This window comes from Strigops habroptila, chromosome 9, assembly GCF_004027225.2.
Source record: "Strigops habroptila isolate Jane chromosome 9, bStrHab1.2.pri, whole genome shotgun sequence".
Classification (NCBI taxonomy): Eukaryota; Metazoa; Chordata; class Aves; order Psittaciformes; family Psittacidae; genus Strigops; species Strigops habroptila.
Window position 1 is genome coordinate 1,702,150 of NC_044285.2, and position 18,842 is coordinate 1,720,991.

General features: G+C 42.2%; 2 protein-coding genes across 5 annotated transcripts in view; one reads left to right on the top strand and one right to left on the bottom strand.

The window, feature by feature from the left end:
- Positions 1-18,842, top strand: part of AAGAB (alpha and gamma adaptin binding protein) — a 77,746-nt gene that overhangs the window by 7,548 nt on the left and 51,356 nt on the right. The window lies entirely within an intron of this gene.
- The window catches only part of IQCH (IQ motif containing H), a 57,797-nt gene that overhangs the window by 4,777 nt on the left and 34,178 nt on the right, over positions 1-18,842 (bottom strand). For all 4 annotated transcript variants that reach the window (XM_030497378.1, XM_030497379.1, XM_030497380.1 and 1 more), the window contains exons 15-19: positions 14,368-14,488; positions 12,310-12,596; positions 4,176-4,343; positions 1,657-1,782; positions 277-338 (exon numbers count right to left, since the gene is read on the bottom strand). In XM_030497378.1, the coding sequence (XP_030353238.1) occupies positions 277-338; positions 1,657-1,782; positions 4,176-4,343; positions 12,310-12,596; positions 14,368-14,488 (764 nt within the window). The remainder of the gene's footprint in view (positions 1-276; positions 339-1,656; positions 1,783-4,175; positions 4,344-12,309; positions 12,597-14,367; positions 14,489-18,842) is intronic.

Genomic DNA, 18,842 nt, shown 5'->3' on the forward strand with positions numbered 1-18,842 from the left:
CTGCAGCAGTTAGGCTTTGATCTAAGCACACTCCTGTACTTTTGTCTTTATTACTAAAATGAAAGCCTCCCTAAAACTTTTCAGAAGGCCGATCTTAGAGGAAGTCACTCTGCTTTTCTGAACAGGGGGTGACAGTCAGTGAACTTGAGTGTGTGGTGTCCTTATTCTCTGCTTCCTTCCCAGCCTTCATCAGAGACCAGGCTGCTGTGGGGCTCTCTTCACATCAAGGTGTTCCCAGCAGTTTATTGGCCCATGGGACTGACTCTGTATACTTACATCATTCCCAGTCTGTATCGCTGCTGATCGTCATACAATATAAAAACTGTTCCCTGTTTTTCCTGTTAAATAAAAAGAAAGTTGTTTTAATTATTCCTAAAATAGTGATAATTATAAATGTATTACACTGGGACAGTAAGTACATACCCATAGCTAAGAAGGGCTAGGTTTGAATTCTGCATAACGGATTACTGCTCAGTGTAAGCAGATTATTGCTCTTAATTAGAGAATACATTAGGTTTATATAAATACAATACATACAGCAGAGTCTATTCAGTACCAAATACTTTTGTTCCAAAGCAGTAAGAGATGGTCGTAAGTATCTTAAAAATTATCTCCTTACAGTTATTTTTATCAAGAGACAGGTTAACCCCTAAAAGCCTTATAGACACATACATTGAAAGACAGAATATATTTAGCTTTTCCTGTTCTTAGAGCCTGTTTTTCACCTCAGATATACACGGGACATGAACTCTCATTAACCTTCTGCTCTGGTTCTTCATAGGCCTCATAGAGACGAGAGCAGCAAAACCTGCAGTTTGTGCTGAGTTACCACGTGTCGCTGTGAGGTGCCATCCCTGGGGAGGATTTATTCAGAGAAAACTATTCAAGCTCTGCCTTTCCCAGCGAAGCCCTGTGCTCTAGGATCTGAAATCTGTGTGCTGTTCTGTCTGGTGTAACATCTCCTAAATGCTTTTACATTTCGTTCTCTTACAATTGTGTTCAGAAGCCTTAAGCGCTTTCTTCCCTAGCACAGGCTGCATCTTCATTTCTTCATTCCTCATTATCACCCGACCTCCTGTCCTCTGAAGGATTTATCTTCTCTCCTGGGTAGAGAGGTGTGTGAAAGGGCCATTTGATGGCCAAGTGCTCTCAGGAAAACCTGAGCACTGCTCCAGGTGACTGCAGATCTGCACAGTATTCTCTTGGTGGTTTCCCAGAGAGACCCCGTCTCACTCCCTATTGTATAACATGAACATGTTGTCACATCCTCTATCATCCTTCACTGCTCCACCCTTATGCTAAATCAGATGGATTCTCTGTTCTTCAAGACTTACATCCCAGCCGAACTAAGATGACAGGCAAGTTGCAAGATTAGACTCATCAGCACAGGAACTCCTGAAGATCTTTATGCAATTCAGAGTTCATTAATTAGCATCACAAAACCAACTGAAAATAACACAATTCTGATTTATACCAAGCCCTCCTCACAAAACTGCAGAGCAGCACCTCACTGTGTTTTTAACAGAACACTTAAACAATAGATTACACTATACACAACATTTCATCTTTACACTGTGCTGAGGGATTTCACCGTATTGGGATTTACACACACAATTTCTGCAGAGTATCACATTTTCTAACCTTTCCTGCTCATACCTGGAGGTCAAATCCAACCCCACGCACTTTACACGTCTGGAGGAGAACACTGTAGTAGGTTTCTGCAAGGCCGGAGTGCCTCAGTTGGCTGCTTGCTGCGGCACACCAGCTGCTTCTTGGAGAAGGCTAGAGAAAAATCACACAGGATTATTTTCATACCAGTTCAGATCAGAAAGCAACAATTCACTGTTTAAATGGCTTTTTCTCAGTGAACTCATGTAAGTGTGGAGTAAGACTCCTTTGGGAGGAATTCCTGTCCATCACAGTGTCTGTTGAACACAGACATTTCCATGCAGCAAAATTCAGTCCTCAATCATGCTGTTAGTCAAACCTGACATTCTAGAGCAGGTCTACACAATCACTCTTTATGAACCACACTTCCACAGCTTCATCAGTAACCGAGCCCTGTGAAGTCATTCTGAGTGGATTCTCTGAATCCACCCTGCCCTGTGGTAACATACGTTGTTCTGGAGTCGGCTCTTCCCAATAGCAGAAATTCCAAAGCGGATAATGAGTTGTATGTGAAACTGGGGTTCTCCAAGACCAACCATTCCCCCTTGGCATTAGAGTATGTAATTTTTCCAGCAAGTCTTTGAGGAGACTCCAAGGAGCTACAGAGCTGATGCCAGGGGAGTTGACACTATGGATGAAAACCAGCACTGCGTTGGAGTTTAAACTCTCCTCAGTGCTCAGGACTAAAGAATAGAGATGTTCCCCTAAAGCAAGGCTTTCCTGTGATGTTGTTTTTAATACTGGACTGTTCAGAGGGGGGATACTGCATGCTGAAGCATGTAATTTACAGTATTTTCTTCCTAAAATGATACTTGTTTTGACATTGACTCATTTAAGTTGACATAGTTGAAATCCTTATCTAATACATCTCTGCCTGAAAATTAATCATGTTTATAATATTCTGAGAATTAATAACACCCATTGCTCAAGTCATTAACTTAAAAAAGGAGCTTCCAAAATCTGTTCTCTGCAGTAGGGGACCACAAATAAATGAATGCTTGATAAAATAATCCAAGCAGCAGTTTAACAAGCGTAAACTCGGCTGTGGCTGCAATAACACAGAACTATTGTTTAAGGGTTGGCATCAGGTTGATGAGGTGCTTATTTCAGCTACAAAGCATGCATACACATGCATAATGAACTGCAGGATGAATTATTAATGTGTTGCTTATTTAGCCTCATCTGTCTAGAAGATAATGTATCCTAACTATAATGAGTGATTGGGTTTGTACATAATTACAGTAGCAGCAGTATTTAGGAAATTTGTTCTTTCAAAGAAGCATTTCTAAAAATAAAACCATCACAGCAACTCGGGTGCTGCTCCGTTTCATCAAAATCAAACCTACCAGCACTGAGAAGATCTAATAAATTAAAAGGGACAGAATCATTATTAACATCATAATTTTACACAAAGTGTTTTACTTAATCATTCATTACAGATCATGTGCTGTAAAAGCATTTGTCTCTTGGTTTGTTTGTTTCTTCTCAAGATATTTTCCTGAGTGTTTTTGTAGTTAACTCTTCAGGAGGTAAAACCCTCAGAAAGACAGAAAGGAGAAAAATCCAGGCTATAGTGACAATTCATGTTAATTCTGACAGAATTTTAATTAAAAAAAGTTGCCACTTGATTACTTTTCCTTTCTAAAACTTGTACTACTGGGACTAATCAGATTTCATTTACTTCTCTTCTACTAAAAGTGGTTGCTTGACAAGAACAATAGATCAAGAGCTCATTAACCTCTGAATTACAGCACCATGACATTTTGGGAATGGGCCTAACATTCCTCCTCCTCCTCCATGAAAAAAATAGGGAGTTGTCAATCTTCTGTCAACACGTGTAAACTGGCATCTGTTTTGTATCTCAATGTGTATACACACATACACTTCTTATTCTCTGATTTTTCACAGACTCATGGAGTGGTTTAGGTTGGAAGGGACCTTAAAGCTCATCCAGTTCCAGTAAGATTTGGGTTTAACTCAAGCAAGAGCTGGGAGGGATTTCGGGGACCAAATCCTTCTGCAGATGTTGCCCTGACCATTTTACCCTGTTTTGTGCATGTCTCACACAGCTGGGGCGCAACTTCAGGTTCCAGTTTCTGATCTCAAATCAGCACTTGTTCCGAAGGCTCAGCTTTCATCTCAGCTGCTTCTAAGCTACTCCTATGGTCAGGGCAGTGCTTTCACCTCCTCCCTTTTTCTTGCAACATACAAATTACCATATTTTTTACAACTTGAAAACTAGCTGAAATATGTAGAAGTTAGTTACTACCACAAATCAATATTACTGAGTACAAAGGAGGAATAACCAGGTGCCCATAAGCATCCAGAACCTCTCCTTTAATTTTTGACATGATGGTATCCTGAATTAACTGCATAAAAATCTAAAAGTAGCAGTTTAAAGTCTGAAAGGAGCAGATTCAGCTCCTCTAGAGCAGTGATCTAGGACAGATTTTACCTTTTCAGTAGTTTACATTCATAGTCTTATTTGTAACCAAATTGCTGCTCACAGTTTCTGTCTCGTCGTGCTCAATACGTTGGCTTTCCATTTCCTTTGAACCAAGAGATACTTCAAAGCAGCTGGAGGTACAATCCAGGTTTCCATCTGTCACGTACAACATGAGCTGAGTCAAGGCCAGCTGGTCACTATAGCAAAGGTCAAGGTCTGTTGCCCACACCTAATCCAAGCACAGACAGGTGCATTAAAATAAACTTAGAAGAAGAACAGGAAGGGTGAAACTCAGCAGTCGTATGAAGGAACATCTTGTGCCCCTGGCTGCATTGCTGGAAGCATGCGGAGCTGAAAAGTCCATGGTTAGGGTAAGCACTGCTCAGCAACAACTCAGACATCACTGTGTTATCAGTTATTCTCATCCTAAACCCAAACCACAGCACTGTAACAGCTACTAGGCAGAAAATGAACTATCCCAGCCAAAACCAGGCCAGCTAACCAGGTTTTATCAATGATGAGAAAAAGCAGATAGATGAGCTCAGCAGCTGTGAACTGTGCATCATGTAAAATTGCAATCATCTAAATACTACACACCACACCTGCATTTTTCAGCTGAAGAATAATCATTGTTCAGTAAAGTCAGTTTGGAGTTACAAATAGGTATTTTGAGATAGAAAAAGGGGATCTACAAGAAATCTGGAGAGGGACTTCTTACAAGGGCATGTAGTGACAGGACAAGGGGGAATGGCTTTAACCTGAAAGAGGATCCATGAGGCCAGTCCACACTGAGGGTGCAGCAGAAGGAAGTACCATGGATTGCTTCTCTGAGGTTCCCAATAACCTGAGCTTGAATGAACCCCATGAGTTTTCCCCACTTAAAAAATGCTTGTGCCTACTACTCCAATGAGAAATGTTAACACACACAACTGTCTGCCCTACAGTGGACCCCTTTAAAACAAATCTAGCAGTGAATGACTTGAATAAGCCTCTGAATGGTAAATGGCATCATTATAAGGATATTAAGAGGTCAGGCAGTCAAGGCCTCTTGGTAAACTGGAGTTCATTTCAGAATCATATGCACATAGTAATGCCCTTTTTATAATGGTGAATAAATCACATCAGTAACAGTTGTTAATATCTAACTGCCAAGTATCTGTTGCTGTATTAAATATCCTATTTGTCAACTTAAATATTTCCTGCTGCATGGTATAAAATGCAAATCAGATGCTAATGATTGCCTTTACTTAGTAATAGGAGAACGTTCCCCAATTATAATGCTTAATTTTCTTCAATAATTTATTCTTTATCATCACTTCTGCAAGGCAGGAAGGAACTTTCCTATTGATTTGTACTTCTCCAGTCTGTGCTACCCTTTTCAATGAGCTGAATAATTATAAACTATACATACTGTAGAAGCTTTACACTAATTTCCATAAACACTATGGACAAATCAGTCACAGCCAAGGTGTCCTGAACCTTGTTTGAGTTGGAGTTTAGACTCTCAATTATAGTTATGCCCTGGAAAGAGATGGCAGAGCCACATGAGGGGACCAGGGACTGCTGAAAGTTTTGGATACTCAAGGACTGTTCGCTAGCTCAAAGTGTACTGGTGGCTCTTAATCCAGACCTTGCTATTACACCTGCATTGTTCTGACCTCAGAATCTACACCAGCATTATCTGGAAGCTTTGTTGATGCATGAATAGAGGAGGCCAAGTGTGATTGAAGTTGGAACATAAAATGGCTGTAGTGGAAAAAACCACGTTAGTTAAGCAAAGATGTCCCTGTTACTGGGTAACTACACGAGCCGTGTTCTGGCAGCATTGAGAATGGGTTGAGCATTTAACAGCAGATAAAGCATTCAGAAATGCAGCCTGGCAAACAGAAACAGCCATCAGCACGAGACAAGTTCATCCCACTCTGGTGGGACTCAGACAAGCCATACCAAGCATGGAACAGCACGTGTGTTCTACATGAGTTACTCCACAAACCCCACGTTGTAACTGAAGTACATGCAAGTGACATTGTTTTCACTTCAGATGTAGAAGAGACCCATTACTTACTTGTGTGACAAGTTTCACAGAATCTAAACAAATCACCAACATGCCAACCTGGCTTTAACACCCTGCCAGCACCTTCCCAGCCACTGCTCTTGAAAGATACAGAATCATTCCTGGATCCCACAGCACCAGGGGATGACTCCAGCCTCACCTCTGCCCAAGGAAGGGGCTGTAACATGGGGAAGAGGAGAAAAAGCTTTTAGCAGAGCAACTTTCATGCCAGAAATCATGAGGCCAAACAAATGCCAGTTTGAGTTCACTTTCAGGGTGTGTCAACTTGTTTCAGACATGGCTTCATCATCTCAGACCAACGACCCTCACACCATTGGCTTCAAAATCAAGGGCTCAGAGGTACAGGGTGAACTGATGCCCTACCATGTAATGAAGGCAGGTATCCATCATCCCTTCCCCGGCCCGTAACTCTTTAATGTCCAGAAGGAGAGCTCTAAACACCTACTGCAGCTTCAGTCACAGTTACATTCTACATAAAGCCATCATATTTTTTGCTTTTTCTAAAGAGAAGGTGCAGATCTCCACAAGCACAGGGGGAGGAAGGCAAATGTGGCTGGAAACCACCTGTCCACCTCCTTTCATTCTGGGCCTGAGGCTGAACCACCCCTACTGCAAGTGAAAGCAGCCAAATGGTCATTCCTGTGTGCCAGCTGGGATCACCCCCAAGGATTCTTTTCCTGGCTCGGGACTGTTGGAGAACGCTGTAGTGTGGCCATGTCCCTTTCTGCCCTGGCTGTGTCCCAGAACATCCCTATTGTGGAGAGAAAGGAAGAAGGATCAGATGGCATAAGATTCCAGCTTTATCCTAGCAGGGGATTCCCTTTTGACATGAAAATCCAGAAATGCCCTTTAAATCCCCTTTTCCCAGAAATGGGAAAGACAAAGGACGTGGGCAGTGGCTCTTCATTTTCAGATCATGTTTTCCCATTTTATGAGTTTAAATGCAGGCTGGATCATTAGTAACTACTTGACTGAATTCTTCAGTTGAACAATGTCTAAGTCCCATTCCAGTTCCTGAAGATGAGTGCTCTTCCCAAAACTGTAGCACTAGGCAACATTTGTGGTAGTTCTGAGCAAGGATGGAAGTTCAGCAGGACCAAATCTGGCTGGTGAAGCCGTTAAAGACAACAGCTATGGACCTGCTTATAGTGCTCTTACTCTGGAGGTAGGCAGTGGACATGTGTGTGCTGCCTCTGTCTGGCACCTTTCCCCAATCATGTATCAATATGTATTCCCAAATGGAGAGGGAGTTGCTTGTTACATCATCCATTAGATTGCAACGGGTTTTCCTTTGAAGTAATAGAAATTGGGTGTTAAAAGCTTGTAGAATGTCTTGAAAATCTGAGCTGTGGTGGTGTGGGGTTGGGGTTTTATTTGGTTTAATGTTATGAATCTGTTTCCATAGTCTATAAAGCAACGTCTGTGGAGGTCAGGCAGTTAATAACAGAGAATTATCATCTCCTCCAATAAATCAGGAGCTGTTAGAAGAAGGCCTGTGCAAAGGGCAAGTTTAAGTAAAGATAAAGAATGATACAATCATACAGATGAACAAGTATCTGTTCCTTGAATCCATCCTCATTTTCTGCGGGTATACAATAAGGGCACGTATGCAGTTGTAGGTATTTACAACCATAGGTGTCACATCCTGATAGGATTGACTGGCAAATGAGCATAACCTGAGCGCTTTCACCTGAGATTTGGGGACTTTTCAGGACAGTTGTGTTCAGAAACTGGACAGAGCTCACTTGTGGAGAACCGATATATGATTTTCAAACAACAAATGGAAGTTCAAAAGATAAATCAGATCTGAGGGTTTATGATGACTTACGATTTAAAAAAAAAAATAAAAATTAGAGGCAGTAGTTAAAATTTTAGATAGTTTTTAGAGTGGTTTTAGGATGAACTAAGCAAAGCACAGACTGGACTTTCCAGAATCCCACCACTGGAAAAAAAAAAGTAGTTAGAAATATCCATTCTGCAGGACTTCCTGCCTGTTTGTCCAAGGAAACACAATGAAGTCTGGAATCACTCCCTTCTGCAGTGGCTGCCAGGAGATGCTCTCCTTCAGCGTGCACAGCTTAAGAGCCCTCATGGTACAGACATCTCTGTAGTGCCACAACTGTAGTGTAATTCTTTACCACTGCCAGAAAAATGCTTCAGCTTTAAAACATAAACTTCAGAAGGGAAATAGTAAATTCTTAAAGTTACTAAATTACAGCTTTTAATTCTCCAGTTTACCTGTTTTATCCGCATCTAGTGTTGATGTCTGTGTTCTTGTAAAGAGCACACCTGCTATTTTTAAAGAAGTGGTTGAATGACACTAAAAATGTCAATTAGTAAAATATTAATGCAACTCTGGCGTTGGAAAGGGGGTTTCCTTTAGGAGTTTAAAACAGAATTGATCATTTCGGCAGGGATCGCAGACAGGATCTTATCCGGCTGCCATCTCGTGGCGGCTGCTGGGATGGGCTGGTGCTGGCCCCAAAACTTACATTTTAGGGCCCTAGAACTGGCCCTAACCTCTGAGAATACCGCACCTAAACCTTCCCAGCGCTGCAGTTCTCCTGTCAATATGTTCTGCCTCAGCTTTTCCTCTGCATTCTGAACAATTGAATCCAGTGCTGCTCAGTACTGCAGAGGCTGTGTTAAGCTCTCAGACCGATGAAAAAGGTGACTTATGACCCCGCTTCTCCAAATCATCTCTCCACAGATCTATGGATGTAAGTTTATGCGTTCAAGGAATGGACTCAATTAAATGGACTTATTTTAGGTGCAGCTCCTTGACAAGTTGGGATCTAAGCAGCACACAGTCAATACTGTGCAAGACTTCGCTTCAGAGGGTCAAGGCCTTGCTCTTAAAGATCAGTCTTGGAAAACAGAGTGGGAATCAGAAGCAATTCAGTCCAAATTATGCACCTAATTCTCCTCCTCCACTTTTTCCCCCAAGACATTGAAAACAGCATGTCTCCATCTCCCTTTCCCTCAGGAACAAATCACAGATGCTGAGAAGAGAGACAGAAACAGATTTCTGTGGCAAACAGAGCATGTGTCATGTCCCAGCTTTCCCTGCCCCTCAGCTTGCTGCCAGGGTGTGGGTCACAGATCACATCACTGATGCACGCTCCTGTGGTACCTTTGCCATGCTCAGCCCCACGCTGTGCTCCACGGGGAGCACAGTGCAGAGTGATGCTGTCAGCAGCAGGCTCTGCCTTGCACCCTCCTCAGCTAACCCAACACTGCGACTCCCGTCTTAGCCTCAGTTAGACATGGAATCAAGAATGAAATGCAGGAAAGGAAGTACAACGTGCAGCAGACCACAGGGCAGGCAGGTGTGGAGACTATCAGACAGGGGTTAGATCCTCCTACAGGCACTATCCTCGATGCTGTTGGTTGCAAACTGCAAACTTACCCAGTTCTATGATAATTTAAGGAAGAGTTATCTGTAGATAGAAGATGGTACAATATGCAGAGGTTCCTGAATTACTTGTGTGTAGAAGCAGTGGCAAGAACTGCCCAGCTAGGACTGCACATGCAGTGACAGACTGACAAGCTCCTTTGTGAGGATGAGGGAAAGGGAGCCGGGAGAGACTTGGGTACCGAGTAGAAGCATAAGGAAAGCCCAATGTAAATATGAGGGAGCGTATCTCACGTCTGAAAGGTTGCAGCATCACCCACAGCTCCTCCAGGCTGAGGACACTACCGCTCTTGTCGCCTTTTGGTCAGTGTAGAACTGCATGAGAGTAAAGGTATTGTGGTGTCTGTGAAGGGGCATAAAGCTCTACAGTGACCCAGGTGGAGATTACTTTCTCATATCTGCATTCACCCATTTATGTGTTTGACAGACACACATTGTTCCTCATCCATCACACAGTCTCTTTGCTGCTAGTGCTCAAAAGAACACAGCAATATAACAGAAGTACTTCCAGGAATTATGTCTGAGCCTTTCAGCTACTGCATTTAAGTGGGCACTTCTGAAATCAGGGAGCAAATGTTCTGAGAGTCTAATAGGATTTCTTGTTTGCCAAAAAAATAGTGCTTTCAGGAACACAATGTTTTGTGTAATCTCCCTCTCACAAGACAGATGGCATCATTAATTGCCTCTACATCTAGTTAAATTTAAAAACCTGTGCTTAAATAATGTTAAAGTTGTGGTACATGCTGACAAACATAGGAGATACTAAGGTAGAATCAATTGAAACTAGGGAAGAAAACCAAGGCAGAACAGACAGGAATAATTATAAGAGGCCATAAGGAACACTGATTGATTTAATGTGTCCTTGTTCATGCCAGGAAATGTGACCACCTTCATAATGTAGGAAATATTTCTGCATTTGGGTGAAGTCCTGGCTTGAGTGAAGCCATTGGCAAAACTCCCATTGATTTCCACGGGGAAGAATGTCATCCCTTCATCCTTGTAAAGCAACTTTACATCAAGTTGTCCAGTGTGACTTATCCACAGTCCTAATCACAATGCCTGTGTAAATGCATTTTGGGAGTCAAATGTAACCATGATCTGCATTTCAAAGCTAACATTATTCATATCCTCTGGTTTACCGCAGTCACCCTACAGTGGTATCAGTTACCAAACCCCTGATTTTAAGCCTCCTCTGAGCTTAAAATGGAATATAATTATCACAGCACTGCCAAAGAGCCAGCTTTTGCCAATGGATACCATATGCTAACTCTTTGGTTTTAAACACAAGCCCTGTGTTTAAAGCCTTTTCTCACACCGCACAAGCTGTGATTTTCAGACAATGAGGAGAAATGGACACCCAAACGGATTCAAGTGTCTTCTGAAAGTCCACCTCTTCTACATAGCCTACCCCAGGAAATACAGACACGTTCCCTTTTACAGTTACTTCTTAAACAGTGCAAGTCCTAATTGAAGCGTGTAGAAGAAAACAAAAGAGCAAAAACCAAGGAGATGCCTTGGTAATACAAGAAATAATTGAGACTTGATGCTGAGATCTTGAATTAGCATCAGTATCCATACACTGGATTTGAATTTGTGTACAGGAAGCACAACAGTACAATTCATCACTGACAATATGGGGTTTATGTTCTTTAAAAATTATCTCATTTTCTTTAGTCTTCAAGCACAAGGCCACTACCAGTACACTGGAAGCTCAGTCTCTTCATCCAGATTTTACTTCATTTTGTGTCATTTTAGTCAGGCATTATCCCTTAGGTTTGTCCACCTGTCATAATATTCAATCCTATTGGTGAATATCAGCCAAATTTGGAAGAAAGTATAATTATTAAATATATCAAACTCCCATGAGATTCCTCAAGTAAGTGGGCAGAGACCTTACTAGTGACTTACAACAGGAAAGGCTGCAGGGGGAGCCCAGCCGGAGCACACATGGGAACTGGATTCAGGGCACAGCTCTATAGGAAGCCTGGCTTCAGTGGTTTTAAGTTCCTGGAAGTGTTATCTTTAACCTGGATACAATATACAGCAATGCCCTTCATTTGGTTTTCACAGTGACTGGTGAGGGGACTGCTTTCCGTTACCTCCCTCTACTTATATTAACTGTTAGGACGTAAACCTAACTGTTCATCACCACCATCCTATTTACTATAAGCAATTGGAAATATCTCCTCTTCCTTAGATTCATCCTCAAACCTCAGATCCACATTCTAACAGACATTGGTTTACGCCAAAGAGAGCAATAATCCCTGTGATTATTTTTACAGCAAAATACAAGAGATGCAGAACATTGAAACTAAAATCCTCTAAACATCTTAGCCATAAGACCATCATCTGTAATTACCAGCTTAATGCAGGAGGCACTTATTTTAGGGGAAAAAAAAAAAAGGTCATTAGGAGGAATTAAAACATTATTCTCTTACCACTCAGCTCTGAAAGGTTTTGCTGGTTTGTTACTCTTCAGGCTGTTGAAAAAGGCTCCTCAGGTCCACCTGGCAGATCAGGTTAAATTTTATGCTATTGTTAGAATAACCACGTGCTCTACCTCCATCCACATGTATCATGGCTTAGAAATAAAGTGTGTTCAAAAGGGCAAAGCTTTCTCCTGATCTCTCCTGGAACCAAGGAGGAAAGCAGCTGTTTCTTGATCCCAAGGGGACAGCATGAAGTGACATAATCTGCCCCACTCACCTGCTGCTCCATCGTTTGTGGGTGGATGAAAGTTGCAAAATCCACTGAGAAGTAACCCAGCACTCCTTTAGATTTACAGGTCTCTCCAATTTTAAAACAAAGTGAATTAAGAACCGCTGGATCAACAGAACGTTGGGGAATGGTGGTGCCAGATGATCGCAAAGGACTCTCAGCGTGGAGCTGGTCTCCAGATGACACTATTTTTATCTTGCCCGTGGGCTCTATCAGCATATCCACCGTGAGGTTGGTGACATGCTCCGAGAGTGGGAAGGCTTCTATCACACCACCTAGTAAGAAATGAATTAGCTGTTAAGCTTGTAATCAAATTCACATGTGATGCTCTTCAGAGTGCACAGAGTGAAACCAGCCAGCTCCTATTGTGCTCAGGCATTGCAGGGAGGACTGCCATGGAGATACAGCGAGTAAATAAATGTAATGTGAGCAGCAGAGCTAGAACCCATGAATCTCTTCCAAGAGAAGATCTCTCGTCTACTATAGCACTGTACAGTTCAAACAGTGGCTTTTCAGCTGCAGATGCTTTCAAGCATTTCCAAACCAGATACGGCACTGGAGAAACCTGCTCTTGGGTAATATGAGTGGATCCTGGGCTGTCCCACAGCCCAGCTAAACCCCAGGCCTGGAATAGCAGCAAAATGCAATATTGGAACCTCAGGGGAGTGGTATCTCCTGCTGCGAACTAATCTCGGAGATTCCATCCATACAATCACAGGCCTTGTTCCTGTCATGACCTTTTCTCACAGGATGTAACTTGAAGATTTTTAACAACCAGGAATTCGCCGCTCTCTTGGCTCAGTCTGTGAATCAGGGCTTTGAAGCTGTGTACCAGCTGACCAGGATGTGCACGATTCGGATGAGCTTTGTCAAGGGATGGGGAGCAGAATATAGGTGAGACCCTCCAAATGAAACTCTCGTGCTTGCCACTGCCACCCCTGTGTTCCACAGCCTAGGACAGTGTCCTGCAAAGCTGCTTTACTCAGCTTTTAAGCAGGGGGGAATTAGCACAGCGTCTCCTCAGTAATGCAGATCATAGCATCATGGAATGGTTTGGATTGGAAGAGACCTTAAAGCTCATGCAGCTCCAACCCCTGCCAGGAGCAGGGACACCTTCCACTAGAGCAGGTTGCTCCAAGCCCCTGTGTCCAACCTGGCCTTGAACACTGCCAGGGATGGGGCAGCCACAGCTTCTCTGGGCACCCTGTGCCAGCGCCTCAGCACCCTCCCAGGGAAGAGCTGCTGCCTAAGAGCTCATTTAAGTCTATGCTCTTTCAATTGGGGCATAAACAATAAAATAAAAAAATAATAAATATAAAAAATGGGGCACACAAATACAGGAGATCTTTAAGGTCCCTTCCAAACCAAACCATTCTGTGAGTCTATGTCTGTGCAAAGCCCCCTCAAAGATACACAAATTTGCAGAGGTTAGACAAGGGTTTGATCTGTGCTGCCTCTTACATACACACATGGGCTCACCTTGAGCCTTAGACTAGTTACATACTGGGCAGCTTTGAGACAAAGCTGCCACAAGCGGGTTTAACGCAGGAAGCCCTGCTCAGGACTCGGCACCATGAGAACATCTGACAGCATGCAGTGTATGTACATAGCATCCAGAGTTTACATACAGCTCCCTTCCTGGTTCTATGGCAGGAAAAAGCCACTCTCACAGAGGTGTGCTCACCAACACCTAACCTAGATGAAACATTCTCCCATTTACCTGGTGCAATCTCACTGGCATTCCCTAAAGCCCTTTACCAAACGTGACAGCCTTTGTACAGTAAGCCAGTGTTGAGGAGTTGGTGCTTATTGATTCAGAATCATGCAGGAAAGGTGATCCCAGATTAATATCTTAAAAGCTTAGATAGGACACATGAATGATAGAATAGTTGCCTATAATTCATTCATAAATGAACATTTGAAGCATAATGGAGAAATAAAAGGAGATAAATATTTAAATGGGCCCAAGATTAACAAGAATATGGCATACAATATGGTATAATTACTCCTTATAACACTTAACAGCGACTTTGCAGTCTTATTTACCTTGAGTAAGAAATGTTTGGAGGAATTTTTCCCATGTAGGGAATCGTTTCTCATTGACTGGCTGTACGTGCTGTGCTAAAAGGCCCGGCAGCTCCTGGGAGATCTTCACCAAAGCTAGCTCCTGCAGAAACAAATTAAATAGAACCACAAGCAATTTTACTACAGAAATGAAAACTGCTTGTGGGGTGATTAAAAACCAGGCCTCCAACAGGCAACCACAAAAAATGTGGTTACTGTTTACCCACAGTCAGGAAGCCTTTTTTAATTTTCCTACTTACTCCTCTTCCCTCCTATTGAAATCTGTCCTTCTCTGACAGACACCAACCTCCCCCTTCAGTATAGCATCTATTTCATTATAATTTATATCAATAATTTGATCTGGCAACTGAAATGCTGAAGCACTTGGTAACTGCTGAGGGATCGATACTCACAGTCAATAACTTCTACATTGTTTAGATTTGGAAACAGAGCGGATTGAAATAGTCACAAATGCCCAACATAGTTTTACTGGTTCTATGTTTAAGCTGTTCTATCAACCCAAACACCCTTTAGTTTAAAAAAAAAAAAAAGGAGGAATGATCAACCAGAAGTGTTTCAAAAGCAGTAGATATTCTTTTACACTCTCCAGTCTATGCCATAAATTCACAAGTGTATTTGTGCTTCTATCTTTGGTAGAATTTGATTAGTGTTAGTCATACTGTAGGAGATAAACTAGTTTTTTCCTAGTTTCAAATTCTTTCCTATATTATCACACACACACGCAACAAAACAACCCCATTAAATACAGACACTAACTGCATTGCTTTTACTGTTCAGAAACGTCCCAGAAGTACACGAGCATATAAAGTGCAAGGACCCTGACTCTATTGCTTCAGGCTCCTTTCCTTGCTGCTTCATAAGCATTCGCCTGCTTCCCCTGGGTCTCTTTGCTTCTGTTTTACATCCTCTCTCTTCAGCATCCTGTGCCACAGTAGATGACCAACCGTCCTCCGATCCTGGCAATGTCCTAAACCACAATCAGATTATCTTGAGCTCTGGAGGGACACGATAAAACCTTATGGCTAACATCTAAGAATAGGGAAAACATAAAAATCTATTTTTTCCAGGCCAGTGAGTTTGAAGAGATGGGCTTTGTCATGAAGCACACAATGTGATGTCACCAAAAATACAAATTCAAAATCAGCTTACTGTGATTTATGTACTAGAATGAGGAGGAGGAGGATGGGCCAATGAATAGGATATCGAGGAGACCTAGATATATCTCATTCCTGAACGCAGTCTGCCTGGGATTTCAGGCAGGTGACTTTCTGTCTGTGCCTTTGCTGACCAGCCATGAAAGGGGGACAATTGCTGTCCTTACCTCACATGGAATTGAGAAAAAAGATGCTTTAAAAATATTTAGGTACTTGGATAATGATGCTGATCTGGGCTATGTGGGCTCCTGTCATGTACTAAGGAGCAAAGTATGTGGTTAACTTTAAACATACTACATAACATCACCTATAACATAACGTCAGAAAACATGTTAAAAATGGTTTTAGTCAGTATATCAATAGATGAAGCATCACGGCCATAACCACATGGCAAAAAGAAAGGACCACATAAAACGTGAGATCCAGGTTCAGAATTGGCCTGATTCAAATCTGACATTGCTTTTTTCCAACAATCTGTGAGGAGGAATTCAGTGTCGCTTCATGGAATCACAAGTGGTTTGGGTTAGAAGGGACCTTAAAGCTCATCCCAGTTCCAACTGCTCTGCAGGGCAATGCAGATGCACAGTGCCCGGCTGAGGAGCATCTCACGGTTCAGAGCACCCTTGCTACTCGCTGCCTCTGAAGGATATGGGCATCAAACGTGGTCGCCTTACAGAAGGAAGAAAGGGGATTTAAGGAATAACTAATTCAAGGAAATCTGAAAAATGTTCTTGTGAGATCAAAGCCAACATAACAGTGCTTTTAACAAGCAATGCCTTGAGAAGCAAGGCGTTCACAGGCAACCGCTCCTCAAGGATCAGCACCTGGAATTCTAGTTCATGGGGGTGGTTTTTGCAACTGGAAGCTCTAAAAAAGGCAATAATCCTGATTATAGTGAGGTTTAGTAGGCAAATCCAAGCCTGGATCCAACATTCATTCAGGAAGTCAAACCTTTTAAAGGGATCAGTGCTCGGTAGGCTAATTTCATTTAAATTGGACAGTACCTCCAGCAGAGCTTACCAATGGTTTATCTCTTGATGTGGCCCAAACCAATTCAGAATCAGAGGCTGAATGGAAACAGGGAGCATGTGTTCAAATCCTTCAGCTCGTGCTTCTTTGTACCAGTAAAAAAGGAGCAGCCCAAAAAACTGTTTATGTCATGTAAAAATCTTTAAATCTATACAAATCTGGTTTGTATCTTTTTATAATAATTAATAAGCAAGAAGGAAAATCACCTTTTCCCTCCTAAATGTAATTTCTCACCCTTCTGCAAGCTGAATTTTGAAAGGCTTTCTTAGAATGGCAGTTGCAACAAAAAACGAGGAGAAAATGTGGCATATGTTGAAGGCGCTGGTAGGAAATCTACTCCAGATAGATCAGTCAGCAAAGAAAAGCCTGTTGAGAAGATAAGGAAATAAATAGAAAGAAGAAAGAGACATGGAAATAGGAAGACAGACCCGGGGACAGAAAGAGGCTGCAGAGCAGAATGCACGAGAAAGACCTAGGGCTTTTTAGCTAAAAATCAGATTGAAAGGAAATTATTTAGACCTTGCAAGCAAATAGAGTGAAGAAACTAACTCCAAATAAGTAAAGCTGACTGGGCCAGGGAAGAATAAAGCCAGCAGACAGATCCTCAGCAATACAAAGTGCCACATCCCTGTGGAAGTCAATGAAGCTATGGCAATTTATGCCACTTCAACGGCACGATGACAATTCATACCATTTACACAGTATATCCTTTCTATTGCGATCAGTGGAGCTGTGATAACTTATTCCAGCTGCCTTGAATTGGTCCAGTCCAGCTTATTTTCTGTTCTCAGCCACACCAGCAAACCGGGTGATGTTGGAAGAGGCAGCGACTGCTGTCTGACTGTCCAAATTACTCTCACTATTTCCTACTTTGCAAATTAAACTGATGTGATATTGTTTCTAATCCAGACAGGTACACGCTGGCCAGAGCCACAATCTATCACACTGAGCAAAAAACAATGCGAGTGGTTTATAATATGGAAATGGTTTTTGGAAGTGATGCACTGGATCCCCCATCTACTTGAAGTTTGCCACCTGATTTAAAGCCCGGGCATTTAATTGTTAACTGCAAATTTTAAAATCAAAAAGTGCCAATTTTGCCTTCCACGAGCTGGAAAAGTACGTGCTGATAGAAGGCAGCATCGTGTAAACCAACCATCATTACCAAGTAACACAAATGTTTTTTGTATGTAAAATTGCTTTGTAAAATATTTGCTCCATCTGCTGAAAGTAGCAAAGACAATTTTCCCTGATAGCTAATGGCCCATTGCAGCTGTGTGGCGAGCGATGCACCGGGCCTGCGACTTGCATTAAGTGCAATGGTGAAAACAGAGCACAGAATTCGCCACTTACGTCGTATTATCTACTCACTGCTTCCTGAGAGCCCGTCCCTCATTATCGCGGCCTTCGCTTTGGATCAGCACCCAGGCTGAGGCTTGCTTTGACTCGAGAGGCTTTTTGTCAAACCCAGGCACATATGCTATGCTTCAATACAGAAGCACAAAACAGCCACTTTCCGTGACTACAAGAACAAGAAGGTTAGTTCTCTTTCAACTTTCCAGCACTTAAACTGCTGTTCCTTTTTTCACACCACATGGGGCCATGGGTTTCTCTTCTGGCTCATGCTGTCACTCTGCACGCTGAGGATTTCAATATATAAAGATCAAGCGCTTCTTTTAATTCTAAATTCAACTACATACACACACACAAAAAGCAAAAAACCCAGTGGCCTGCCCCCAGAACCCCCTCCCCATTGCCTGTTCCATTGTACACGTTGCTATTTAGCGTACCTCCATTGAAAAGCACATGTTTACATTGTGCCCTGAACTACTTCAACACCTGCTAACAGACCAATAAAAAATAAATAAACCAGGGTCGTTTAGAAAGAGAGACCCTTTCTATTTCCTCCAAACACTCCTAATGTGGCAGCAGCAATATGCTGCCAGAGCCCTGTTCGTAGATGTCATCTCGGAAAACACTATCTGCAGGGAAATCAAAAAGAGAATCACAACAGCTACCAAAAATCAGACAGAGGATTCTGAACGCTCCTTGATGAACATGTCAAATAATTCTGCACGTTTATGCACAACATGTTAATTTGGGATTAGGACTATTGTATTAAACAGTTTTCTTTTTCAATAAAAAAAATACTCTATGTGCATTGCTGTTTTATCCATAGCAGCATGTCTTTTGTAAGGTTGCAGCCTTCATTCCCCACATCTACCTTCAGAGCAAAGAAAAAGTAATGTAATT